General features: G+C 40.0%; 1 protein-coding gene across 1 annotated transcript; it reads right to left on the reverse strand.

Annotated features, from left to right (window-relative positions):
- Nucleotides 1-585: 585 nt before the first annotated feature.
- paplna (papilin a, proteoglycan-like sulfated glycoprotein) lies at nt 586-25,988 on the reverse strand. The gene is made up of 27 exons (XM_072457597.1): nt 25,805-25,988; nt 23,720-23,782; nt 22,465-22,568; nt 20,080-20,140; nt 19,835-19,937; nt 19,626-19,756; nt 17,606-17,729; nt 17,441-17,521; nt 16,708-16,880; nt 16,507-16,630; nt 16,298-16,424; nt 15,183-15,387; nt 14,530-14,706; nt 13,145-13,295; nt 12,995-13,070; nt 11,568-11,768; nt 7,516-7,600; nt 6,665-6,791; nt 5,729-6,218; nt 4,349-4,507; nt 3,757-3,884; nt 3,533-3,587; nt 3,312-3,458; nt 2,795-2,922; nt 2,291-2,399; nt 1,947-2,122; nt 586-1,220 (listed from the first exon to the last, which is right to left on the reverse strand). Exons 2-27 carry the CDS (start codon nt 23,774-23,776, stop codon nt 1,048-1,050), a joined length of 3,672 nt encoding a protein of 1,223 aa, XP_072313698.1. The 5' UTR covers nt 23,777-23,782; nt 25,805-25,988; the 3' UTR covers nt 586-1,047.
- Nucleotides 25,989-27,625: the final 1,637 nt, after the last annotated feature.

Below are 27,625 nucleotides of genomic sequence, written 5' to 3' on the forward strand. Positions count from 1 at the left end.
AAATCCGTTATAAAAGGAAACATCATGTCCTGCTGGAGAGAGCATAAAAAGATTTAAATAGAACACAGACACGGCTAAATAATCTCCCATTTTGAGCGACATTGTGAGGAATGAGTGGTAAGATTTAGCTCAGGAGACTGAAGTAAATGAACAACAAAAACAAAACAATAAAACATTCATAAGACAGCAGGGTAGCACATCCATGCCAGTAATGTAAATGAGCCTGTTGACAAATTTGAACACTTTTAGCACCACAGTTTGGGCAGAACATCTTTGCTGATCAAATTGGCCTCTCCTGGCACTGGGACTGCTGCGGTTCATGGTCGTGGACAGATGAAAAGGTTTGTGGGTGTGTCATCCCCGTGGCTGCTGCCTGCTCTCTTTTATGGAAGTCAAGTTCACAGCCCAAAAAATAGACCTAAATGTAAAGGACTTTTTTTTTTATCTTGATAGTAACATTTAACTTTATTGCGTCTTTCAGCAAGTTCAATTATGTAAAGCTGGTTACAAACTTGAGGAATACGGTATTAACATGTCAGACCACGGGAATGAAAGAAAACTAAAGATTTTACTGAATAATCGTTACATCATGATGTTTTTACTCACAATAATCATAACACTAACATTTGAAATTGTGCAATCCCTCACAATTCGTCATTAAATCTAAATAAATCATTTAATATCATATGTATATTACAAAATAAATGTGCCTTATCTAGATACACACTAAACAACACTTTACAGTACAGTCGTAAGTTGAGGGTAAAGACATAATTTTCTCTAAAAACAGAGAACATGGAACAATATCCATTGAAATTGTCATTTCTGCATCACATTCAACTGCCTTTAACAACAATATGAGGTCAGTAATAGGAAATTGACCTTATTTCCATTTTCAGTGTTAAACAGAGCAGTGAATGACCATCTACATTTACATTCATAGATTTCTTGAAGAGTCGTGAGTCCTTTTGTTGCACTTCATAAATGTTTTAAGTGTCTCCAAGTGGCTCAAATGTTTTTCCTCTTTCCTTTACTGTGACATAGTTTTCAACCCGATTTTGTCAATCCGAAGCGTTTAAACCGGTCGAACTTCAGTTGTTTTGTGCAGCTCGCGCAGCAGAAACTAGAATAGTAAAGGTTTGTGCAGAGCCGAGCGTAGACGATCAGTTGACAGTTTGCAAGCTCCGGCTGGTCCACACAATCCACAGGAACGTCATTATCTGAGAAAGAGGAGATCTGGTACAGTAAATGATCGCAAAAGTGGGCCATAAAGAATATTGACAAGTATTGAAAACAGTCACAATTAAAGATGCATTATATAACTTGTAATAGTTAAATAAGTTGTTTGCAGATTTGCGTAAAGTGATCTGGAGTCAGTGAGTCTGTCCATGGTCCACTGAATGTTGACCAACCAAAGCACAGTATAACATTTCTATCGGCATGGAGACAAGCAGGTGACACCACAAGGCCGAGGTAAAAGTCAGATCTGTTTTGCAAGGTATATTTGGGCAATACAAATAACCATAATGAAACAAAAGCTACAATTTAATGCCATACTGTGGAACATTACAAGTTTATTCATTCACACAGACAAGAAGTTAGACTCCCCACTAGAAAAGTGCAACCATATTGGAAAGATAAGATGATAGAATCTGTATTTGTCCCACAACTGCAACAATACCAGTAAAGTGATTCCTTTAAGGTCCTCTTAGAATTTGTTTGACAGAAATATAAAAATGACTGTCCATCTATTTTCACTATCTCTCCATTGTATACGTCCAAGCATAAACTTAAACAAATTGTGCAAATGTTTTTTTGTAATTGTGGCTAAATCAACATTACAATTGTTATGAATAAAGTCAGTATTTGATTTGAACACAAATGGGACATATTAAGAAAATACCATAATAAACATTCTTCAATATTTCATTTCAGTATAAACTCACCCTGTGTTGCCTCCTTGATGACCCGGACGTCTGCAGTGGCGCTCACAGAGTAGATCCCAGTGAAGGCGTTACAGCTGTAGGTGCCTTCATCTGAGGCCTTAACTCTGTTTATAATCAGGCTCCCGTCAGACGAGACATGGAGCTTACGGCCGTCTGGTCTCACTGGGACTCCATTTCTATTTGGACAACATACAAAAACATTCAGACTTGGGTGCAGTCAAAAGTAGAAGCCAAGAGCTGTTTATTTTATCTTGGGATATTTCATTTTGAACCCATTGAGCATTTTTGTGGATTTGGAAAATAAAACAACTGTCAAAAATGTCAAGTCAATTAGTTGAAAATACCTGGACCAGCGTATACTGACGTTGTCCCCGGAGACAACACATGGCAGAAGAGCTGTGCTGCCTTCAGACACTTCAATGTTGTTGGGGGCAGTTGTGATCCTCAAATCAGCTGTGAAGGGGGAAGACAACTGGTCATATGAGTGTTGTTACTGACCTCTAGTGGTAACATGAAAGAACAACACAGGCTGTGCTGGTGTCTAGTGACTAGCTCTTCTAAATGTATGTGGAAGTAAATATGAACATAAGAATACAATGGTAGGTATTTTTACCATTTTAAACATGTTGAATGAGTGCTTTAAGGAAGCAACTACCAAGGTCAGAAAATGTTATCCAGTCAGAGACATTTTTGAGGACAATGTGGACAAAGTGGAAATAACTGTTTGTAACTATGTCATACAGTTGTTTCTTAAAAGGTAGTAGTTTATCCTAAAACATAATTTATTCTTCACTCTTGGTTCAATATAGGTTTGAGGCCCTTTAAATAGTGAATTAAATCAGTGGTACCTTGCACTCGAAGCTGTATCTGCCTCTGCTCCAGCTGCTGTGGACTGGACACAGTGCAAGTGTAAAGACCAGAGTCCTCAGACCTCAGCAGACCCACGATTAGAGTCCCGTCAGACACATGAGTGACCCTGGAAAAGGAAACAGCCACTGAAATATTAGTGTGGCTTTGCATCTATGTCAGAGCTATGTTGATGTTTCCCATAATTCATTGTCAAAGGATTCAAGCAGTCCACAACATACTACTCAATGGGCCCTAAGATTGAACTATGTAAGCTATACAAGCTTTAACTCCTCTTAAAAACAACTCTTAAATAATGCATTGAGGCAATGTTCAATACAATGGTAAAACGTTATTTGCTACATAAAAAAACACAAAAACAAAACAAAGAATACATACATTAAAATTTAACCTGTAATGTTTTTGTTGTTTTGTTTTTTTCTATATCTGAGCTACAGTAACCGTTTTTTAAAATAAATGTGCAGTTATGATATAGATTTCTGCGTACAAAACAGTGACCTTGAGTCCGTGAGGCTGCGTCCATCCTTGGTCCACTGAATATTGACTGACTGAAGCGCTGAAGGAGGCAGCACAGTGCAGTCCAGTTGAGCGGTTTGTCCTTCTCTCAGCTCCAGCAGAGACGAACCACTCCGATCAATGCTGAATCTGTAAGACGTTTGAAGAAAAGCCTTTTAGGACTAGCAAATATCGATGTTTGTGATTGAACAAACAAGTCTTACTTTGGGGAGGGGCTGTCGCTGGGGTGCAAGCTGGGGTCCAGAGGAGCGGTTCCCTCTAAAAAAGGTCCATTTAATATTTATACAAAACATCACTAGCACAGAAACAAGGGGAATTAGAATGTACGTTCATCTTGGCTTGGCCACAAAAAAGAACACAGTTTTGGCAAAGTGTGAAGCAGCTTTCAGAAAGGCAACATAATGCTTCATAGAGACTGTAGAGTTACCAGAGACAGACAGGTAAATGTAGCGGTGGTCCCTCTCTTGTTCCCGGGTTGCGACACACAGGTACCAGCCTTTGTCCGACTTCATTAAAGGACCAACCAACAGTGAGCCATTGGGCTGCTGGTGGTGTCTGTAAAGCGAAAGATAACGTTCTAAAATGGGTCAGAAGAACCAAACTCCTTGGCGTTATTGCACCCTAATTATCAATATATTTGCGTAGGTAGGCTTAAGTTTGTGATAGGTTAGAATGCAGCTCTCCTTCCTGTATTTTATTTAATTATTTCTTCCCAAAACTTCCACTTGACGAAGCAATAATTAGAAAAACATGTAAATCTGTTGTATGCACTTTAAGCTCAGGTTGGTAGTACAACACTTAAACTGCTTTGCCTGTGTGTGAACGCCTCTGTGTGTGATATCAGCACAATGTCAAATATGACCTATTGCCCTTTTACCATGCATTTTTGTTATTGCTAAGCTTCAAAATGTTATACTTAACCGCCTTCTCTTACCACTTTGCTCTACAGACATTACACTCTGCAAACATAAACCTACTTATGAGTAATATAACAGCTACGTTGCATACTACAGACTGACCTGTTAGTGGACAGTGGGATGCCGTCCCTCCTCCACTCCACAGAGACAGTTGATGAGGGCAGAGGGCTCACTCTACAGGGCAGCACCACAGTCTGCCCCACCAGAGCCTCCACTGTGTCCGGGTCCGACTTATCAATGCTCACTGCTCCAAGGATCAAACTGGGAAATGAGGACACATAAAAGGCAAGGAATGGACAGGGAATTTTGATAAAAGAAGGAAAAAAGCAAAATGAAATTCACTTTATGCTCCACCAAAGCGAGGATAAAGTTGGCCCGCGACCAGGTTTGGACAAGGAAAGGAAAATAGAGAAGGTACAGTATAATATGACCCCAAAGCAACAGAAAGTACACCAATCAGGCCAATAATGTATCATGGGACAGGTATCACAATGAAAAGATGAATAATTATGTAATAATATATCTTATTTGTGGTTATGCTGGCTGATTGGCGACTCCCTGACACCCAAATAAAGAACCCACACCGAAATGTTCCCACTCTACAATGTGACAAACAGCAATAGACAAACACGGACAAAGACATTAAGCATCACAGCACAACCTTTATTAGTTCACAGACAACAGTGAGGTAAAATAAAAAAACAAACAAAAGAAGGCAGCTGACAAAAGCATAAAACCCAAAACACATTGACAAACAGACAGTGAATGAAGCGTCCCAGATTTGTGATACTTAAAAAAAAAGTCCATTTGTGAAGGCTGCTGTGAGGTGAAAAGTCCAAATTCAACAACAAAAAGGGTGCAAGGCAAATGTGAAAGCGTGATTTGTGTAGCAACCAACAATGAAGAGTGATTTGACAAAGCAAGATTACACAGGCAATAGTTCTGCACAATACACATTCCCAATAGTTTGTTGTAGAGATGATTTCCTGGTCTTAGTTTGAATTCATATTTTGACCAGTAAATACAGGGTTAATCAGCTTTACTGTTTAATTAAGTCAAAGTAATGACGTGCTATTGTGCAGCCCTATCAGGCAACACATAAATCATTTACAAAACACCAACACACAAAACATGTAACAAATAAGTTCACTTTTACAAACACCTTTATTTTCCCTCTAGTTTCATTTTCAAATTCATAATTTGGTATAACCGAATGTAAAATCTATCTGAAAGGTGGAAGTAAGTTGAGGGATTTTGATTTCTTGCCAGTTTCAGACATTTTTCCAATCCCACATGACATTCAGATATCTTAGGATGTAAAGTATTGTCACTATAGTAAACCCTTCATCTTAACCGGTTATTCAGACTGTATAAATATGAAGGTGTTTTGGTGAATACACATTTTGATCACATTCACTGTTTTCCTTCATGGAGAATTGATTTCCCTTCTTTAATTTGTTTCCCATGATCCTCTGCTCTTACCTGGCAGCGGGGCCGCTGTGTGCCGCAGCCGGGGCAGTGGAAGCCTCGGAGGTGTGCCGTGCCCTCGCGGCGAGCCGGGCTCTATGGGCGTGTGTGGCCGCATTTGTCCCGTGCCTACCCCCAGGGCCGGAGCCACTCTGCACCGTGAACACGCGCCCCATGCCGCGGTCACGGGTGTCTGCTCCAGCACCTGCCCCCCCAGAACTGCCCCTGCCAGACCCCGATCCTGCAGCGGGACGCGCGGGTGTGGAAGTGCCTCTTGAGGGCGTTTCTCTGGGTGTTGCAGCCGGGGCGGCATCCTGTTGGCTCGGGGCAGCAGGCGGGCAGGCACTCTGGCACTCTGCGCGGGTCATGAAGTTGTTGTTGTTTCCGTGGCAACTTCCAAACCAGAAGTGGACACATTTGGAGGTGAGAACGTCATAGTGGTATCGCGGCGTCCAGCTAGAGCAGGACCCAGCCGCACGGGGCAGTGAGCAGATCGAACGTTCGACTAAAAGGGAAAAAAGAAAGGATTAGATTTTTGTATTCATCCTGGGAGCTTTCCGAATGTCTCTCCCCTCTCTCTCCCCCTTCCCTGCAGTGATGTATATCATTAAAGCCTAATGGAGGAAGAACAAACAAATAACCAAAAAAACTGAGTTGTTTTTCCCTTGGTAGACATTGTTGATGGTGACATTATTTGAAAATGTGTAATGCATTTAAATATACACATATTTTTCAAAATGTACATGTTGCTGCTGTTGAAATCCACATAATCTAAATAAATGAATGAGTCGAGACTAATAAAAATCTTAGTCGACTAAAACACCACTGACTTAATCGACTTAACGACACATACAACTAAACAACATCCTTACGAAGCAGATTGCAGAAAGACAAAGTTGTGTCAGAATGTAGAGGATGTGCGTGTGTTGTAGGGGGATGAAGGGCACGTACTGTTGTTAGGTGGGTCGGGACACCCCTCTCCATTGGGTCCAGCTGCGATTGAAGTACGGTCAAAGCAGCACCCATAGGTGGTCAGTCGGCACTGCCTGGCATTTTCGGTCGGTAGAGTGGGTGCCACCTGGTGAGATGAGTGAGCAGTCAAAAACATGCTACAAATACTTAATCATGTGCTGAGTTGGGTAGTTAAATTTACTCGTACATTTACTTGAGTAACTTTTTGAAGAAATTTTACTATTCAGAGTATTTTTGGAATTTGGACACCATATTTGAATAATATTGAGTGTGAATATTCTAATTTGAGAAAAATCATTGGTTACTCTTTACACTGCAAGTTATTTTATTGTGACAAAATTGGTATATGAACCACTTTAAATGCTTCAAATGCTTACAATTTACCTTCAGATATGATTTGTTACGTTATTCTTAAGTACACATTTTGGCAGCTCTTCACACCTCAGCTCATATGATGGGAGCCATTAGCTAAAACAATGTTTAATGTTTTAATTTGCAGGTTCTAATTATAAAGTTCTAATTATCATCTCTATAAAACGTATGGAGCGCAAAGACAAGAAGAGTAGCAGACGAGCTGAGCACTGTGCAGATGTGCCCGGCCAATATAAAAATTTAAAAAAAAATTGTCTTCCAAACAGGGAACAGAACTATCCAAAAATAGGCAGACATCGTGTGCCGAGGCTGACCAAATATGGTTTTGGTTCATTTAGTTTGTATGTTTTGGCTTCCTAAAGTGCAGACGGCTCCCACACATGTTCTTGTATGAGGGCCAGTACTACTGAATATTTCCTGTGGCTTTGTAATGGCTGAGCTTTGTGTATTTTTCTTACAGTGGGCGTCAGGGCCACGTACTCCGAGCAGCCCTCTCTGTTCGGGCCAGAAGCGGTCCTCACTCCATCCTGGCAGCATCCATAACTGACAAAAAGATAAAGAACATTTTGTACAAAACATGGGGAAACACTGTCGGTGTAATCCCTCATTCGTCCAGGCGTGTTCCATAGTAGAAAAAGCTTCAGTTGTAGTCATCTGGACTCAGTTTGAAAAAATAGACGTTTCGACTCTCATCCAAGAGTCATTGTCAATAAAAGAATTTAGATCGAGAACTCCGATATTAATACTGTTCTGTGGTAAGACCCGCCCATTGGGAGGAGCCTTCCTGCAGTAGAAAGAGTTGTTTGTTTCAACAGAAACTTCCCCCTTGTATCTACCGAGCTAGCCTATTCAGAATCTTAATGGGCTATTAGAATCCTCTTTGTCTTTGTGAGACCCTGGCTCAACCACCCTGAGTACCTGATTAGCATCTGAATGTCCTGGTCCTCTACCTTTCCAGGGGTTTAGTAACCCATTATAAATAACAGGAAGATTAAACCTTAGCCCTCCATTTCTGTTTAAAGAAGGTCTTTCTTTTTTAACAAAAATAGCTTCCTTGACTCCTCTTTCAAACCATCTTTTCTCCCTGCTTAAAACCTTCACCTCACCGTCTTCAAACGAGTGATTAGAGGCTTCAAGGTGGAGATGCACGGCACTCTGAGGTCCTGAACTTGTATTTCTTCTGTGCTGATAAAGCCTCTTGTGTAGAGGCTGTTTCGTCTCACCTATGTACCGTTCTTTGCAGCTTTCTTCACTGCATTGGATCGAATAAACTACATTGCTCTGTTTTTGAGTCGGCAACTTGTCCTTAGGGTGAACCAGTTTTTGTCTTAAAGTGTTTCCTGGTTTAAAATAAACAGGGACTTCATGTTGTCTAAAAATTCTCTGCAGTTTTTCCGAGAGGCCAGACACATAAGGGATAGAGACACCCTTCCTTCTCTGTTCAGTTTCCCTTTTGTCCTGCTTCTTGGTTCTCTTCACTCTGTTGAGAGCCCAAGCGGGGTAACCACAGGCTGAGAGGGCATTTCGGACATGTTTTTCCTCTTTCTTCTTGCCCTCTGAGCTGGTGGGCACACCTTGAGCTCTGTGTTGTAAGGTTCTGATCACACCCAGCTTGTGCTGTAGTGGGTGGTTGGAACCAAAGAGCAGATACTGGTCCGTGTGTGTAGGTTTCCTATATACCTCTATTTGGAATTTCCCGTCCTCTCCTCTGATCGTGGAACAATCAAGAAAGGCCAAGCGATTCTCCTTAGCATCTTCTCTTGTAAACCTGATATGTGGGTCCACAGCATTGATGTGATCAGAGAAGGTTTCCAGCTCTTGTTTCTTAATTGTTACAAAAGTATCATCGACATAGCGGAGCCACAGTTTTGGGGCTATGCCTGAGAATGAGGCCAGTGCCTTCTTCTCAAAGTGCTCCATGTACAGGTTGGCCACTATGGGAGAGACGGGCGAGCCCATGGCACAGCCATGAATCTGTCTGTAAAATTGTCCCCGGAATTGAAAGTAAGTGGTGTTCAGACAGATGTCCAACAGTTTACATATGTGTTCAGGTGTCAGTTTGGTCCTTTCCTGTAGGGTGGTGTCTTCCTGCAGTCTGGTCCTCACTGCTGCTACTGCATCAGAGGTCGGGATGCAGGTGAACAGGGACACCACATCGTATGAAACCATGAGGTCATCTGGGTCCAGTTGGAGATGTTTCACTTTATCCACAAAGTTGTGCGTGTTTTCCACATGATTTCCGAACATCGACATCCGAATTCCCCACAAGCGGAGCCAATATAGTTGTTAAATGCTTGGCCACATTGTAAGTGATGGAATCTGTGCTGCACACTATGGGTCTGAGTGGAACCTCCTTTTTGTGTATTTTTGGAAGGCCATAAATGCAGGGCATGGCTTCACCAGGAAGCAATAGCAGCAGTGAGGATCAGACTGCAGGAAGACACCACCCTACAGGAAAGGACCAAACTGACACCTGAACACATATGTAAACTGTTGGACATCTGTCTGAACACCACTTACTTTCAATTCCGGGGACAATTTTACAGACAGATTCATGGCTGTGCCATGGGCTCGCCCGTCCCTCCCATAGTGGCCAACCTGTACATGGAGCACTTTGAGAAGAAGGCACTGTCCTCATTCTCAGGCATAGCTCCAAAACTATGGCTCCGCTATGTCGATGATACTTTTGTAACAATTAAGAAACAAGAGCTGGAAACCTTCTCTGATCACATCAATGCTGTGGACCCACATATCAGGTTTACAAGAGAAGATGCTAAGGAGAATCGCTTGGCCTTTCTTGATTGTTCCACGATCAGAGGAGAGGACGGGAAACTCCAAATAGAGGTATATAGGAAACCTACACACACGGACCAGTATCTGCTCTTTGGTTCCAACCACCCACTACAGCACAAGCTGGGTGTGATCAGAACCTTACAACACAGAGCTCAAGGTGTGCCCACCAGCTCAGAGGGCAAGAAGAAAGAGGAAAAACATGTCCGAAATGCCCTCTCAGCCTGTGGTTACCCCGCTTGGGCTCTCAACAGAGTGAAGAGAACCAAGAAGCAGGACAAAAGGGAAACTGAACAGAGAAGGAAGGGTGTCTCTATCCCTTATGTGTCTGGCCTCTCGGAAAAACTGCAGAGAATTTTTAGACAACACGAAGTCCCTGTTTATTTTAAACCAGGAAACACTTTAAGACAAAAACTGGTTCACCCTAAGGACAAGTTACCGACTCAAAAACAGAGCAATGTAGTTTATTCGATCCAATGCAGTGAAGAAAGCTGCAAAGAACGGCACATAGGTGAGACAAAACAGCCTCTACACAAGAGGCTCTATCAGCACAGAAGAAATACAAGTTCAGGACCTCAGAGTGCCGTGCATCTCCATCTTGAAGCCTCTAATCACTCGTTTGAAGACGGTGAGGTGAAGGTTTTAAGCAGGGAGAAAAGATGGTTTGAAAGAGGAGTCAAGGAAGCTATTTTTGTTAAAAAAGAAAGACCTTCTTTAAACAGAAATGGAGGGCTAAGGTTTAATCTTCCTGTTATTTATAATGGGTTACTGAACCCCTGGAAAGGTAGAGGACCAGGACATTCAGATGCTAATCAGGTACTCAGGGTGGTTGAGCCAGGGTCTCACAAAGACAAAGAGGATTCTAATAGCCCATTAAGATTCTGAATAGGCTAGCTCGGTAGATACAAGGGGGGAGTTTCTGTTGAAACAAACAACTCTTTCTACTTCAGGAAGGCTCCTCCCAATGGGTGGGTCTTACCACAGAACAGTATTAATATCGGAGTTCTCGATCTAAATTCTTTTATTGACAATGACTCTTGGATGAGAGTCGAAACGTCTATTTTTTCAAACTGAGTCCAGATGACTACAACTGAAGCTTTTTCTACTATGGGGAAACACTGAAAATAACTACTTATTTATAATTTAAATGCGCTTAACCCTATTTTTGTTCCTCCTCATTCAGAGTACAAATAGTACAACTGGTGGTATAATGAATGTTTCGAGGTAAGTAATTTTCACTGGTATAGTACAATTATTTTTTTTAATCAGTATTTGGCTTAATAAACTGGGTTACTCCCTCTGCTTCGCATGAAATTATTAGAGTGAGGTGTGTGAGGGAATTTAACAAATACTGGCAAGGGATGCGACAAGGGATGCGACTTGAACATTTCTCACAAGACGAGACAAGACACAAGATTGGGTCCACAAGCATAGACAAGCACAACAAAGCATAGAATTAATAAATTGTGCTTTTCAGATCACAATTTTGGCCTCACAATTCTTTCATTGGATAGTTTTATTATATCATTATAGAACTGCTTTTTTTTTTTTTTCAAAACAGCTTTTTATGTAGAAAATGTGGAGTCCCATCGGTAACGCTAGCCTGATATTATAGTTAAAAGTGTTACACAGCCAAACATAGCCTGGTTAAAGTGGTTACTAGATCATAAACGTGACCAAACTAAAACCTAAAACCACAGTGTAATCACAGGGAGCCTACCTGGTCTGGACACAAGATGTGAGGACTGGGGTAGAGGCTTGGATCCGTGGGCAGCCCAGACCCTGTGGTCCGCCGGCAGAGGTGCGGCGGTCGGGACAGCAGCCGTAACGTGATTGGCTGCAGTGGATGGCGGGGGCGGAGTTATGAGGGTCTTCTACTGTGTTGGTGATGGTTGTGTTCATGAGGTCTGTATGCCGAGCAACAAAAAGGTAATGATATGTTATAGGTACAATATTCTGGACATTTAACTCAATATAACAAAAGAAATGTAACACCTTAATCTCAAATATTCAGTATTTATACTTGTGTAGTATAGGGTCAGCATGAAACCATCAATATAACTCTGATGCTATATGTGTACTTGTTCGTATCAAAGGTATCAAAAAGTTGTCTAAACTTGGTTTTAAGGGTGCGGTATACGCATCAAAATTTGAACTAAACTAGGACTAAACCAGGAACTAAACCAGGAACTAAACCAACTAAATATGGATTAAAAATAGGATCATATCAAGTCTAAAGTTTAAAACCTAGACAAGGACTTATTTCCGAAACCTATCTAACTATACTCGCCTTAGTTAGTCACAAAGACAAAATATTGAGTATCACTTTGAAAAGACTAGTGTGGGTGCTGTAACACACCTCAGTGATTCCAAAACATTTTAATCAGGCTGACAGTGGCAGTGGACCCCATAAAACACGCTGGATAATTAGAGCGAGGACAAGCGGGGGAGGGGCAGCTCAGAGGGACAACGTGATGGAGTTACATAAGATAATGTCCCTGAATTCGAAAGTTAGTTGGCATAAAATATGTGTTGTTTTTTTTAGCGTAGAGCAAAATGTTAATTTAGAATTAAAATCAGGATAAATGTCTATAAATCAATTTCATATGGAACTTTAACGTTATGTGGGGTTTAAGCTCAGTTTGGATTTAAAGATGCATTGTGTAACTTTTATAGTGGAAGACCTCCTTGTCTCCATGGAGATGTTGAAATATTTTACAGTATGGAATTAGTCATTTATCACTGACAAATATCATGGAAAAACATGCATTCTTTACACATCACAGATCTGACCTCTAACTTGGCCTAGTCTTGTCACTTGTTTGTTTCCATAGAGATACATTTGTTTATGGAAAACTGTGGAACATTCCAGGAAAAAGCAATAACATTTCATTAAGACAGGCATGCAGCAGAAATTCTATTAGAAATTGTATGAACAAATTTTACCCAAGACCCTGCTTTCATTAGATGGGGTTTATTTTTTTTTTTTTACTTTGGGGTAACACAAAGAGTTTCTACAACACACATGTACTTTTGTTGTACAACAAGTGTGTATACTGTGAAATTGTGCTTGTAAGCTTACCTATGTGAGCCCAAAACTATATTAAATTATGTTTTTACACATAATACGGATAAATTGACAAACCTGTAGATCCTGGGACGTAGGGCTGGAAGCTTGTCTGTGTGATGTCATGTCCACTTGGGTCCTGAATACTGGGGACAGCTACGAGTAACAGATACCATTAGATGTCCGGAAAAGCTCCAACAGACCGTTTGAACTAATTTAGCAGTACTTACTCTGTGGGCTGTAGCAGGGCTGGGTGTTACAGCGCTCCACGGTGGCAGGTTTGGGCTGCACGCTGCACTGGTCCACTGGATACAGGTTTCTCCTTCGGTCCGAGCAGATCACCTGTCGCTCCCGAGTTCCTGAGCCACAACTCCTCGAGCACTGCCAGAGAAAACAATTTGGAATGTTCGAAGATTCTGGCGTAAGTCTAAGTTCGGAGCGTTTAAGATTATTTCGTGAGCAACTTGGGACATTACTATTATTCCAAAATCATAAATAAAAAGTATTTTGCTCAACGTCCATCCAAATTTGAAGCAGTTATTAGCCATCTTCGCCCACTCTGAGCATCTTTTTCACTCTTGATAATGCACCATGACAGAGAATCAACTCTCTGTCATGAACACAGCTAGTTGTTTTCCCATGATTCTTAGCAAAAGATTTGCCGGATCACATGAAAATCAGTGATCCTGTCAGTAGCTTTTCTATGATTTGTAAAATGTATAGGTTGTGTCTCTTCTATTTGTATTTGTATTTTTTACCATATGCATAACAAAAAGGACATTTATCATAAATTGAAAAAAGTATGAACAAAGACTTAAAGGTGGTATGGACGATTTTTTTCAGCAAATTTTTTATCATATTTCCTCGTGGCGTGGATAAATCATTTGTCCTGCCACGTATCAATCATAAAACGCACCTACCGCTCACCTGCAGCCGCGTGCGGTTCGTCCCCATGTTTCCTCGTGCCTAAGCGCATGGATCTATCATAATATAGATCCCTCAGTGTACGGGGCAAAATGAAGACGGAGAAAGACAGTTCGAGCTGACGCAGAAGTGGACAGAAATCTACAGGAGACGAACGATGCAATGCGCTCCGTTGCGCTAATAAACAAACGCACGTGTGTGTTGTATCAGTCCACACGGGGGAGTGCGCATGCGCACTTCCGCCTGCGTTCTCAAATCGCCGAAAAATCGTCCATACCGCCTTTAATTCATTCGGAGCACACTGTATTTGTTTGTTTATTTATTATTATTCAGGCTTAGTAATTATTTAATAAATACCCAATTGCTAACTCCTTTAATTAAGTAGTTATTAAGTCTGAATGATTCTTAATACACTTTGTTCATCATGAAATAAGGGCTAACCCTAACCCTCTTGATTTATTCAGGCAAAGTGATGCATTTCAGTCAAATAATGATACAATAATGGTTGCTGTTGTTGATTATGGGTGATGATTGCAGCGATAACAGATAGTCTCAGTAGTAGTAGTAAACCCAAAAGAGACACGATGCAGGTTTGAGCACCAAATTAAAAGACATTGCTATTTTTCTATCCCAGTACAATGACTGAACACATCTTGGTATCTCTGGTTGTTGGCGTTATGAAAACACTTACCAGGGTCCATGCTCCGACGTGCCAGCTGACCTCGCTGGCACAGGGCGCTGCCTCACAGGCTCTGATGGAGACGGGCCGGAGCAGAGTGGCACAGGCCGTCTCCTCCAGCCTCATGCCTCCAGACCCCACACAGTACACATCTCGAGTCTGCTCGCCGGACCCACAGGTCGCAGTACACTGGAAACACAACGGGTTCATTACCCCATAGGCCTCGAATAATGAGGAATGCAGAAATATATAGCTGGAATAAACAGGGCTTTGAAATATATTTTGATTTACATTCAGATTAAAAATAGTCATCTCTACTTTTCAATGGTCTGCTTGGACTGCTTCAATAAAAGCATTTGATTTGAAAAAGTTATGTTGCCTTTTAGTCAAATTGCCCAGCCCTATTTTAGGAAATGTATTTATATTTATATTGATAAAGAGTGGCAATCTGAAAAAAAAGCTATAAATTAATAAATGTTAAACTATTTTCAATCTTCAAACTTATAAACTGAGCATCAATTAAACAAATTTAGCTCTTGCTGAATTGTCAGTTTAACCCCACGATGAGCTGGCCCCTGTCCAGGGAGTACCCCGCCTAAGGCCCAAAGTCACTGGGATAGGCTCCAGTCACCTGTGATGAATGAATGAATTGTCAGTCCACTCACCGGACTCCACCTGCTGGAGCGGTACAGTGCGCACTGCTGCATGTTGCAGGTTTGCATGGTAGGGGGTGCCTCTGAGAAAGTGGCACACACAGCATCCTCCACTACTCGGGGCCCAGATGCATCATGGGTAATACACTGCACAGTCCGCACCTGGGAGCCGCCTCCACAGGTGACCGAGCAGGCGTTCCACTCACCAGTCTTCCAGCTGATAAATCAGAAAGGAGAAAGATAAACAAGATTATTGCAATTATTCCATGATATTAAAAATGCCATGGAGATGTCATTGCTTGGACTTGGCATTAAATATATCTATGTCCATTGGATAGTTACTCCAAGTTACAGTTCAGATCCGTGGAGAGGCAACCATGCTGAAAACCAAGTTTTTCAAGGTATTTTTGTATGTAAATGTAATACAAATATGTTTCATGTCTAAACATGTCTACAAAAGATAAAACGTTTGGCTACATAGCAAAAGAAAAAAACATTCTGTCACTCATCCAAGTCTTCAGTTCATCTGAAGTTCATCCAAATTGAAGAAGCAACTAGATGAGTGATGAAACGTCTTCACTCTTAAAACTTTTGACCATTTGAGAGAACTCAAATTTCTTCTGCTATGGAACCTACATGAACTACTGAGGCTCTACGCGGACATGAATCTACATAATTTTTCTTCAAGACTAAATAAAAGTAGGGTCAGTAGTGTCATGATTTACATGATTACACGAAAGTGTATTAAAGCAACTACAGCTAAGGGAACTACTGAAAACATGGGTTAATAACAGTTAAGTTGCTAGCTCACACATTCATTTTAATTCAGTTCAATCGCTAACTAGATATTGATTTGGTGAAACAACAAAACGTACATAACGTTCTGTTTCTTTGATAGAAGGAAAATGGGATTATCTAGATTTGAAGACAAGATCCTCCTGGTGAGGTGATGCTACTCTAGAACTGGATTTGGCTACACGTTACCTGAATACATGATTTCTGCTCTTTTTTGTCCACAACTTTGGTGGATAGATGTAGGCCATCCTTTTACAAACAGTCAATATAACAACAGTTCATTCCAAACCTGCATCTTATTATCAAAACATTTCTGAATACTTCTGTCGTACCTGTGGACCTGTGGGCACTCCTGGGGGTTGCAGGTTCTATTGCTCTGTGGTCGGGGCAAAGAGGCACAGAGGTAGTCGGGGTACGCCTCATGATCAATGGTGCAGAAGACCGAACGAGTCTGGTACCCTGATAAAAAATACAAAACATAATTAGAAACAACTAGTTAAATAATACACTTCCTGTGTTGTATGCATTTCCCTTCTCTGACCTGATCCACACTCTTTGCTACAAGTCGACCAAGATCCAAAACTCCAGTAGTATCCCTGAGTGGAGCGCCCTTTAGGAAGGTAAAACTCATAGTCCACTCCCTGGTTTGGCTCTTGGCTGATCAACTACAATAACATTCCGGAGATTATAAACACATTTACAAAAAACAAGAAAATAGTTACATAAATCTTAAAGAAATCACCTCAACCACTAGTGGCTCAGTGGTGGGTCCGCGGCCGATAATAGTTTCAGGTACATTGTCGCCCTCAGCGCCTCTTTGGTAGTACAGGACGGTCCCAGCGATGGGTGTGGCTCTGGAGAACTCAATTACCCAGTGTCCATTGAGGTAGTATTCACCTCTCAGGTTCTTGATAGCTGAAGAGAGAATAATTGGCAAATATTTGTTATCATTAAAGATCCTAAGTGCTGTGCAACACCCATAACATAATAGTTGTAAAATATCACTCATATGTTGGACCCCGCTTCCCTACCCGGAAATGCAAATGGCTTAGTTTGAGATTTGCCCCCACCCTCGTGAAGAGTGATCTGCCTCTCTAGAGCCTAGAGCGGAGGTGGTGGGTGCGTAAACAGAGTGTTACAGGTACAGGAGGATGGGCTGAAACAGGGATGCGTGCTACGGCACTCACCAGGCTGACTCATCCTGGTGAGTAGCCCCCGTTCGTCTGCTCATCCGAGGGGAAGGACAGAGACTGTTCTCTAGCTAAAGACTGCAGGAATCAATTAAAAAACACTTTGGGCACATGTAGGAAGTACCAATAGCACTGTAAGAAGGTTAAAAGCTCTGAAAAGTCCATTTTGGACTGTTGTCATAGCGATTAATAATTGAAACCAAAATATTTTATCTTTTGACTGGGAAAAAATCATAGGAAATGCAGTGGCACAAACAAAGCTTTAATAACCTGAAACACACTCACCAAAGTAGTTACGAGTGGCCACTGACTCTCTGATGCTGATGGTGGTCGCTCCAACAGGAATAACGAACATCTGGTTGTAGCCTTGAATAAAATGAAACAAAATAGATTAAAACATTGAAAGCAAGAACATTTGTAGCAATAGACATTATAGAAACCCAGTCTTACCGTTGGGCAGATCCCGTGTGGAGAAGGTGCTTTTGACTTGGCGACAGGTTTGGCCGTTGCCCCCACACTGCAGGCAGGGGTCCTCCTGCTGAGAAGACTCCAGCGTGTTGTCACAACCGAGACGCTGAAAACAAACCAGTCCAATGGTGTGGTCAGGAATACAGGTGGGAAATATATCAACCTGTTAATCATTTTGTGAACGTTGTTATGAAGATAAAGTTATTTCACATTTGTCTGAGCATTGAACCTCATCGAATACAATATAAATAAATACTTTTTTTTTGACAATATCACCCCTGGTCAAAAAGTGATTACAGTGAACATTAGATATCAAGAACTAAACTAAACTGAATCAGAAACATTTAGAAGGCTATAATTTAGGCGTAGCTATTATATAATTATATCATAAGTGGCTTGTGGATGCATTTGAATCCAACAGTGGTTGCTGTTGGATTGAAAAAGGAACAGATTATATTATAATATGGACAAATTATAAAGTAGAAAATTGACAAGAGACTCGACGCAGCTTTGAGCTCCAATGATGAGGACAATGATAATTTCAGAAATCAAAAACAAATGAGTTATAATTGCGCAAAAATAACCTATTTTTCCCCAAAGTCAAGAAATTCTCGTTTAATGACACTATGACTATAATGAAAATATAAAAATGCCATATTATAAAAAACTGCATCTCCGAGAGTCAAAACAACAGACTAAATTTGAAGTTTGTGTAAACCAAAAGCGTCTTGGAACGTCACGGCTCACAAAAAAGGACTAAATTGTGGCTCAGAAACATTTAAATCAGACCTGAGCTGGCGGCTGTGCACAACGGGACAGAGTCCACAGGTCACAGTCACAACACATGGGACCATAATGAGAGATGAAGAGGTGTTGACATTGACAAATGATTATAAGATCCTGCTGTTCTACTCTTATTAGACATACACTGAACATTTGTATACAACTCAATCTCTATCCATTCTAAGTCTTCACTCATTAACGCACAGAACATTGTTAAATATTCTGCAGTCTTTTTGTTATTTTAAGGAGGTGTGTTTGATGGATTTACTCATTTTGTAACATGCACTTATCCATTTTACACCACCCCAGTTCCACTCCGGAGGCTCACAAGCACAACATGACGTCTGAGTTATTAGACAATAAAAGTGTGTTAAAAACAGGGGGGTATTTCTGCAGGGAGGTTTAGAGGGCAAGTTCAGACTGACAATTCACGGATAGATTCAAGGTTGTAACATATATACTGTGGAAGGCGGGATCCTGTTAAAGCGGTTTATTTGCATCTTGGAGAGTTGCAATGGAAACATACGACAATAAAAACAAATTCCATATTTTATTTTTATGTTCAGTGATTGCTTGAGGTGTGCTAGTCTTTGTAGTCATCGTAGAAGAGGAACACGATGTAATGACCCTGATGCCATATTGTTACACTGCAGAAGATATCTTAAAAATGTGCTTAATGTTTATTTCTTTGCTTTATAACAACATAAAATAACATGATGAGGATAACATAAAAGCAAGTAAACAATAGGGATGGGTGGATTAATACCAAAAAATACATATGATTACTGACACAGGTATTAAGAAGTAATAATATTCCTGTAAAAATATCTCAATACGCAATATTTTTTCTTGAATTTTTTTAATAGATTGTTTAAATGTAAGGTTTTTTGCACATGTGTTTACTTTTCATATTATTTCCTGCTGGGGTGAGGAAAATGTATTATTCTAGCACAAAACTCATTGGCATCAGTATCTCATCATCTATATCGCATTACTTGCAATAGAATTACTTGGTATCTCCCATCATTAGTAAACAATTTTAAATGGATTGCATCACTATCAATAATAAGTTGAGTTAATTCTGTGGCTCAATCCCAGTTGCAAGTTTTTCTTTGCACTAGAGACTAAATTACCAATGGAAAAATGTAACGCAACTTAGTAATAATATCATCTATAATGTTACAGTGCTGTGTGGAGTATTTTTGAGTATTATAGTCACCTTGCAGACGCCATCCACGCAGATGTCGTTGCGTCCCGGGTGGCAGGGCGTCCCATCCGCGACCGCACTGCGATGGCGGTAGTAAAAGTTCTCCCCTCGAGGCATGCAGTTCAGCTCACACGGGTTCTCGGCTGTCACAACAAAAACATCAATCAAAATAAGAGTGTACTGTATGTGTTATTATGTGCTATTGGTGCAAAGATTCAGACCTCCATAATAAGGCAACCACTTGTAGCGTTTGCCCTGGAAGTCTGTGCCGTCGAACTGGGAGCACTGCTCTTCACGGAAATCCTTAGAGCCCTCGGGACAGTCCTGTGACAATTTAAAAAAAAAAGTTGAATGTCAATTAGCCTCAATAGTTGACTCCGTAAACAAAAACACCCTGTAAAGCTCTAACTAGTCTAAGTCTAAGGGTGTTTCTCAATATGCATCCTGAGAAACATCTTATATTTACCTGAATGTTGCAGGAGCGATACGACCTGTCAGGTCCCACACAGTTGTGCCCTCCATCCGTTCTGGAAGTGAAAAAGGGGAAAATAAAATGAATTGATTAATCCCCTACTGTCATATTTACTTTTTTATTTAGTAAGAATGTCATGTCCCTTGTACTTGATAACTATGTTTTTTAAAACTGCAACACTAATAAAGGGTTAGGATGGAAATTAGGATTTTTTGTTTTGTCCTGTAACTGTCATAGGAGTTCATAAGATAAGATAAGATAAGATAAGATAAGGTAAGATATTCCTTTATTGTCCACACATGGGGAAATTGCATTGTTGCAACGCAGGTAGATACAGAGGAAAAGGACAGATAACTTATAGTTTCTTAATAGAAGAACTCTTATAAACAAAAACTCTTATAAACAAAAACTCCAATAGACAAAACCTCTCATTTCTTAATAAGGAATGGAGGGGAAAAATAAAGATAAAATCAAATAAAACAGCTAGCTTAAGACAAGATAATACTAATAATAATAATAATTCTATTTACATCAGTTATATGCACATGAATGTGACATTATTGCATGTGGGTACGACAGTAATTGCACATGAATATGCACTGTTCCAACCATAGTATAGTATAATAGTTTAATTGCATAGTGTTTGGAGAAAATTGTGAATTTAAATAAAACTACAACAACACGCAAATCTCTGCACACCTAACAATGGCAGACACTTTGCTTTGACAACCACAGAAAATCAAATGACAAAACATTACTTTCAAATCATCTACTGTGTACAGAAGTTCTTCCTCCTCTAAATCTAATGGTTTCACTTGAAAGTATGGACAAACACTGGTCTAAATGATCATCTATCAATGTAAAGATTAGCCTAAACTCCTTATGTCTGTGTGGATCCTCAGCCTAAATCTTACATAAACATCAGCTCATTTTGAACTGAGACAGACCATTTCCTTCCAGTCATCCTGAAAACTCATTGTTAAGTCACCTCCCAAAGCACCAGCCCTTAAGCCTCGAAAAACATAACCCGCGCTTGTCAAAACGCCAAATGTCAATTATAAGACAAGTCTGTACAGATGTGGACACTCTATGAACAAATCAATATGGCTAAATACTCAGGATGAATCTTAGGTCATAGTTTGGAGTTAAAATAATGTTACAGTAAAACGGAAATCCCCCAGAAATACATACTATTACACAACAGCTCCACATCAGACTGATTATAGTAGTTAGAGGCGTGATTCAGACACTATATAACTATGTTTATTTTGTGAAAGATGCAAAAGGCAGGACGCCGTCGACTCAGCAAAAATGCTAGAGTGCTTGAAAGTAAGTCTGTGGTGGAGCCAAAAATGATATCATGATGAATTATTTTGCCCTATTTCTTAAAAGTGTTCTTGTATTTGACTAAAACGAGTCCAAAATAGCAGATTTCTACAAGAGATTAGCCCTAACAGTTTTAAAGATGTCAAACAGGGTCAGACAGTTGTTCTGGCATGAAAGTTATTTCATTACGTGCTTTTCCCAGTGGTTACATGTCCTAGAAATAAATCACCTTTGTTTTATGAAATATGTTTTCTATGACATAATAGCATTGACTAATAACCCTGAATCTGATGTTAATGAAAAACTAATCTTACAAATCTGTGAAATTTGAAAAAAGAATGTAGGTAACAATAGATCAAATTTTGTTTGTTTTTAAAGTAATGATTATAGTGTTTTTGAGTGACTTAAATGTGGTTCTTGGTTATAGTGAGGCTTCTGCCGGCTGGTCTTGGGTTTTCCCAGATAATTTTTTGGAACCAAAAGAGTCAGACATCTTCAACCAAACCTCAGCCAGATGTCTTCTTCTTCTTCTTCTATTGGGGTTTTATGGCGGTTGGCAAAATTTTAAAGTGCATTACCGCCACCTGCTGTAGCAAATGTGCACGTAGCCAGATGGTTACACCCAAAAAGCCCTTTTCAAGTTAAAACATTGGGCTTTCAGGCAGAACGCTTTGCAAAAATGGGCAACTGTCAGGCAATTACTGTATATCCAGCAAAGAAAGAATGCATTGCCAACTCTTGATTTAAAATTGTGGTTAAACGTCTGTGCTGTATGATTATTGTTTGATGAAGCAACACCTGTTTACATATTGAGCAAAATCTTAATTCTAAGGGGCAGCTAAATTTGGAACTTTAGGAAAAAAGTTTGAAAAAGCTGGTTTGAAAATGAGGATCGTACATTTTTGTTTGATTGCTGTGGAAAGCATTCAAACTCATATTCCCAATTCTCATGTCTGTTTTTCTATTCCCCTTTCTCTAAATAACACTTCCTTCCTGTAAACTAAAATGATAACTTCAACATTTTAATAATTCTCCATTTATTTGAGTCCAAACCTGTGTGTGAGGCAGCTCCTGGACTTCACTGTGACTCCACTGCCACAGCTGCGACTGCACTCTCCGAAAGGGCCCCAGGCGTCCCACGAGTCTCCACCAGGGCCCTGCACATAGAATACAGGCTTAATTTATGAGCAACTCAATGTCAATGTGTGATAAAGGAGAAACAGGGTATGACAAGTAGGTTTTAGTTCAGTCATTTTGAGCAGTGATTCCCCAGAAGTTCCTAAAAAGTCCAAACTACTGCTATTATGAAGGGATGGCTCAATAGTTGCTTCTTTAAAGAATTATTTAAGGACAACTGTTCTGTGAAATCTTTATTTACCATAAAACAATAATCTTTTGTCATCCTATACTAAACTGCTCAAGAAAGGTCAAATTGTGTCCTGTAAATGTGATTATTGTGTCAGTATTTATACCTGGACAAATGAGAAACTAGTAGAAATGTAGAGACTTATTTTCCAAGTCAGTTTGAGTAGTTTGAGTTTGAACATATTGACTGATTTCTTGGTTGGGACTCAACTCTGTAAGTTTGAGGGCGGGACTCATTGCTCAACTTGAGGTTCAAGGAAGAGGACTTGGACTTGGACATGTGGACCAAGGACTTGGACCTGGACTTCACTCAGGTCCTTATACAGCTGACCTCTTCATATCTGCCTCCAAACGTTTTTAAATAATTAATGTTCAATATTAGTATAGCCTCCTCTAACCTGAACTATTGCATGACATGCTTTATTAATTTATCTTTGTTATTTGTTCTGATTTGGACATGAGGAGTAAAAACATATAATTATCTTTTTACATGATGTGGTGTAGAAAAATGATGTGCACGTATGATGATTTGTTTTATGTTTTTATGATTTTGATGGAACACAATAAAGTCACAATTGAATAATGATTTTAAAAACTATTGATTTAATATTGTAACACAGCAGTGTAAACCATCTGTGCCTCTTGGAATAATGTGGCTAATTTGAAGTGCCTCTAACAGACACTCAAAGACGTATGCCTTTAACATACTTTTTAAAAACATTCTATACTCTACTACTTAAAAACTTCTGTCACCCTATAAGAGGTAGTATAATGATCTCAAATGTGGACACCAAAACTTTGCAGGGAAAAAATGTGTATCGTGGTCTAGACAACCCAAAATGTGTTGTACACCAGGACCTAGAAGGTTAAAGATGTAAGAATCCACAATAAGGCCCAGCGAAAGAGCACAGCTAGTCAAATTTGCTTGTGTGTGTAAATTCACCGAGTGCACTGGGGCCAGAAGCAGCTGTAGGGCAACCAAATGCAGGAGCATCTTCATTGTTCGCTGGAAGAGAAAAGCCAGACACCCAGAGTTAGTCACTGTGACTAATGAGTGGCAAGGCATTGAGCAATTTTTCACAAACAAGCCGGGGCAACCATAGAGAGGAAGCTGTCATGGTGGTTTGACATAGACCACCATTCACCAGAGGGTCTCCAGAGTTCACAACGACTCGCTTACCTTCTGCTCCCGAGAAAACAATGCAACATTATACAACCCAAGTGATGAAAATGTTTAGGATCTGGCGTGGAGACTGTGATCCAGCTTTAAGTGCTTCCCTGAGCGTTGCCAAGTTCATAAATCTGTTGAACCGGAGGATGTAAAAGCAGATTTAATGTGTAAGGATTGTAAAAACTAAACATTCGCTTGTGGTTTGTGGCTTGGGTCGGAGCCACCGCAACCAACTGCTACTGTATATATGCAAATACGAGAAGAGTGAGTAAGATGTGTTGCTTCAAAATACTATGACTCACGTTCTAGTAATTGTAACTAAGAAAAACGAAGAATGTCATTATTACACGGAAACTAACATGGACAAAAAAACTGACATGGCATTCGACAATTTTTGTACCTAGATTAAAACATTATTTAAGCACTAATAAGTAGTTTTTTTTTCTCATTTTGAAATCACGTTACAGTTTCTTTTCACTAGTCACATGAAATGGCTTTTTCTTGTGAGACTACACAAATGTCCCGACCTTTGACCTTTTAACTACTGTAAAAAAACAAAAAACATAAATAATCCATGCGCACAAGCTTTTATCATGTGCAAAGCTAGTATTGTAGTGTTATAACTGTACTTGTTATGCACATCATACACACACTTTCTGGAGAACAATAGATTTCTTGTATATTTTGTATTTGTAAAGAAAAAATATGAGCAAAAGTGATAACTACAGAAAGGGAAAAGCCAGACAGAACAAAATGGAAACTACTTAAATCTTGTATACATTAAGTTTAGATACACACACACTGGAATAACACAAAATAATATCCAACATGTATTAAACTAATGACAAAAAAACTTCTCTAACTCTGAAGACATTTTAGTTGATCAGTGAGTCAGAAAACAACACAAGAGCTGTAAAATTCCTGCCTTGCATTGGGTCATACCATCACACCCAGAACACACAGCCCGAGGTGATCACAGTCATTTAATTCAGACTGATTAAACAATTACAAGGCAGCCAGCAAAATACAGGCAGTGTCTTGTGCAAAGTGTCTGATTCCCAAGCACACCCACAACATTGAACCATGTGGTCCGTCAAGATATTCAGTTGACAATAAGTATAAATATAGCAAAACTGTGATGACAAACAGCTAATCCTCAGATCGGGATTCTCAAAAATAATAATTTAAAAGGTTATTTGCTCACTCACAATCTTCTTCCGCAGTCGAAACTGTCAAAATATGGTCTGAAAAAGGAACCTTTCGAATAAAATCAGATCTAAAATGCTGTTTTATTTGGATAGCGTTTGAACCTAAATTGTATTACTGTTATTATCAAAAATGATATACTAATTTAAAAGGTTATTTGCTCACTCACAATCTTCTTCAGCAGTCGTAACTGTCAAAATATGCTCTGAAAAAGGAACCTCTCGAATAAAATCAGATCCAAAATGCCGTTTTATTTTGATAGCGTTTGAACCTAAATTGTATTACTGTTATTATGCAACTAGAATATCACTTCTAATTCCAACAACGTTTAATGAATTCAAAGTTTGAACAGGCATGTATAGGCTAAAACTAATACATGCCTGCCAAACTGTAGTTATACTTTTTCTTTCTCGCAATCCTACATGACTCAAAACTAAATCCTTTAAACCTATTTTGTACTAACTTTACAAAACAAAAGAAATCCTCATAAAACATGCACTTTAGTCTCACCCACCTTGACGATAATAGATTTGGAAAACGTATAACTTTTCCTTCTTGTACCAAATTATTTTATTATATACTATAATCTACACATTTAACAAACCCTTGAGAGACACTGGCTCCAGCTCAGATTGGTTCTTGGTTCCTTACCGCGCTGTCGGGGTCTCGGATGCGGTCTCGTTGCCGCGGTCGGGACACTTGGCTCTTCTCCGTCTGCGCGCAGTTGCGTCCCGCGGGGGTTTGGACTCTTGTGTCAGGTGAAATGACTCGCTGCTAAAGCTCGTCCCGGATTTATAAGCCGTGGATTTCTCAATGGACAATGGCTTTCTCTCTTTGCGTCTCGCGTCCAAAGGAAAGAGACAGAGAGAGAGAGAGGTCCAGTCTCTCCTCTGCGCGTCATCATGCGCTTTTAACCCGCGCGCGCACAGCTGCCCCCTCCTCTGGACCTGTTACACGCACTCTGTCATTTAACGTTGTAAAAATAACGGTTAATAAGCGTGTTCACTGTGTTGTAAGATTATTATAGGAGTAACTTTATCTTCCCACTTCGCTCTGACCAAAGTCGTTATTTCTGTGCGCGCGTCAAGCAGGAGAACCAGTCCAAAAACACCAGCTCACTTCAAAGTCAGGGGTCTAGTAGTGGAAAGGCTGTAGTTTAAAGCTGCAAATCAGTGGCAAATGTTCAGATTTTGTCACATAAATGCTGGCTCTTGTGAATAAACATGGTTTGAGCAGGACCACTCACTTTTTTAGGAGCATCATCTGTAATTGTTAGATTCCTGTAACCTATAAACTATAGTGTTTAAAAGATACTGTGACTTGCTCATGACTCCTTTAATTCTGAATTTAACAATCCCTCCCCTGCAATGGATATGTTGTAAACAAAGTCATTAAAAAGAAGTTGGATATAATTGGATATAGCCTATACTTTACCTTTTTTATAGACTCTCCAGTGACTATTTTTCAGAAACGTATTCTAAATCACTTCAAGTTAATGGATGAAGGCTTTTTTCTCAATTGGCTTGGCAATCTATTGCCTGGATCTGAGAATAAGATGCATTATACTGTAGACGTGCAAAGATAATGATTGTTTTGAAGCCATTGATCTAGTCTTGTTAGTATTGAGTTTGTTGTAAATATGAGGGTTGGTGCTTCTCCCTCCTCTGTGTGTGATTACAGCAGCTAAATCTGCCTGATCTGAGTTATTGGCTTCCACTTAAATGTGTGTGACAGCAGTGAAATCACAGTTTCATTATGAACATGTTAAAATCACTACAGAAAAGTGAATATTTGAGGGTTTTGCAGGGGAAACCTCAAAGCCGCTCCGACAGCTAAGTTTAAGCATTGGCAGCCCACACGCCCCTCCTGTGTCATGTTCACTTTAGGACATGAGGTTTGTCCAAAGCATAAAGAAGTAACTGCACCCAAATTATACAAAGATATGTCATTGTGGTGAAAAGTAAAAAGGTAGTGTGTTCTGATGTTGAGTAACTTTCATTGGAGCAATTACAGTGTTGTGGGCTTTGGGTCATAAAGGACATTTTTTCTTCTTATATGTAAGAAACACATACTTTGACACCTTCCAAGTAAATTTCTAACCACACACTTTGTATTTCTGGTTACAATTAAAGAAACTGCCGTGTTTTGGCAATGCACTTTTTGCCCTTTGTTTCTGTTTTGTAGCTAAAGTGGAGGGGAAAAGAAAGAAATAGAGACAAGCAGGTGTCGAACCAAAAGTTACGTGGAGTACTTTTAAGTCCAAATATCAAAACTCAAAAGGGTTTTGAGGGTAGTTCTAGTCCTGTCCTATTGCATTATAGTCAATGTTGCGACTAAATACACAATACTGTACTTTTTTCTTTCGCCCAGAGTAAAAAAACGGCACAGTTTTTGCTTCTAGCGCGACTCACAACTGTAGTCGACTCAGTGCGGCCGTAGCATGCGTGATCCGCCAGTTTAGAGTCTGTACGA

This window comes from Eucyclogobius newberryi, unplaced genomic scaffold (genome assembly GCF_026437365.1).
Source record: "Eucyclogobius newberryi isolate DKJ021-1_F unplaced genomic scaffold, fEucNew1.0.hap1 SCAF_21, whole genome shotgun sequence".
NCBI lineage: Eukaryota > Metazoa > Chordata > Actinopteri > Gobiiformes > Gobiidae > Eucyclogobius > Eucyclogobius newberryi.

Bases quoted from the DNA above. Each gene is read 5' to 3' on its own strand.
- paplna (XM_072457597.1), bottom strand. From the start codon at position 23,776: ATGAAGATGCTCCTGCATTTGGTTGCCCTACAGCTGCTTCTGGCCCCA. The intron at 16,881-17,440 runs GTGAGTGTGTTT...TTCTCTCTTCAG, and splicing joins GGCCACTCGTAACTACTTTG to CTATCAAGAACCTGAGAGGT. The intron at 1,221-1,946 runs GTGAGTTTATAC...CCTCTTTCTCAG, and splicing joins CATCAAGGAGGCAACACAGG to ATAATGACGTTCCTGTGGAT.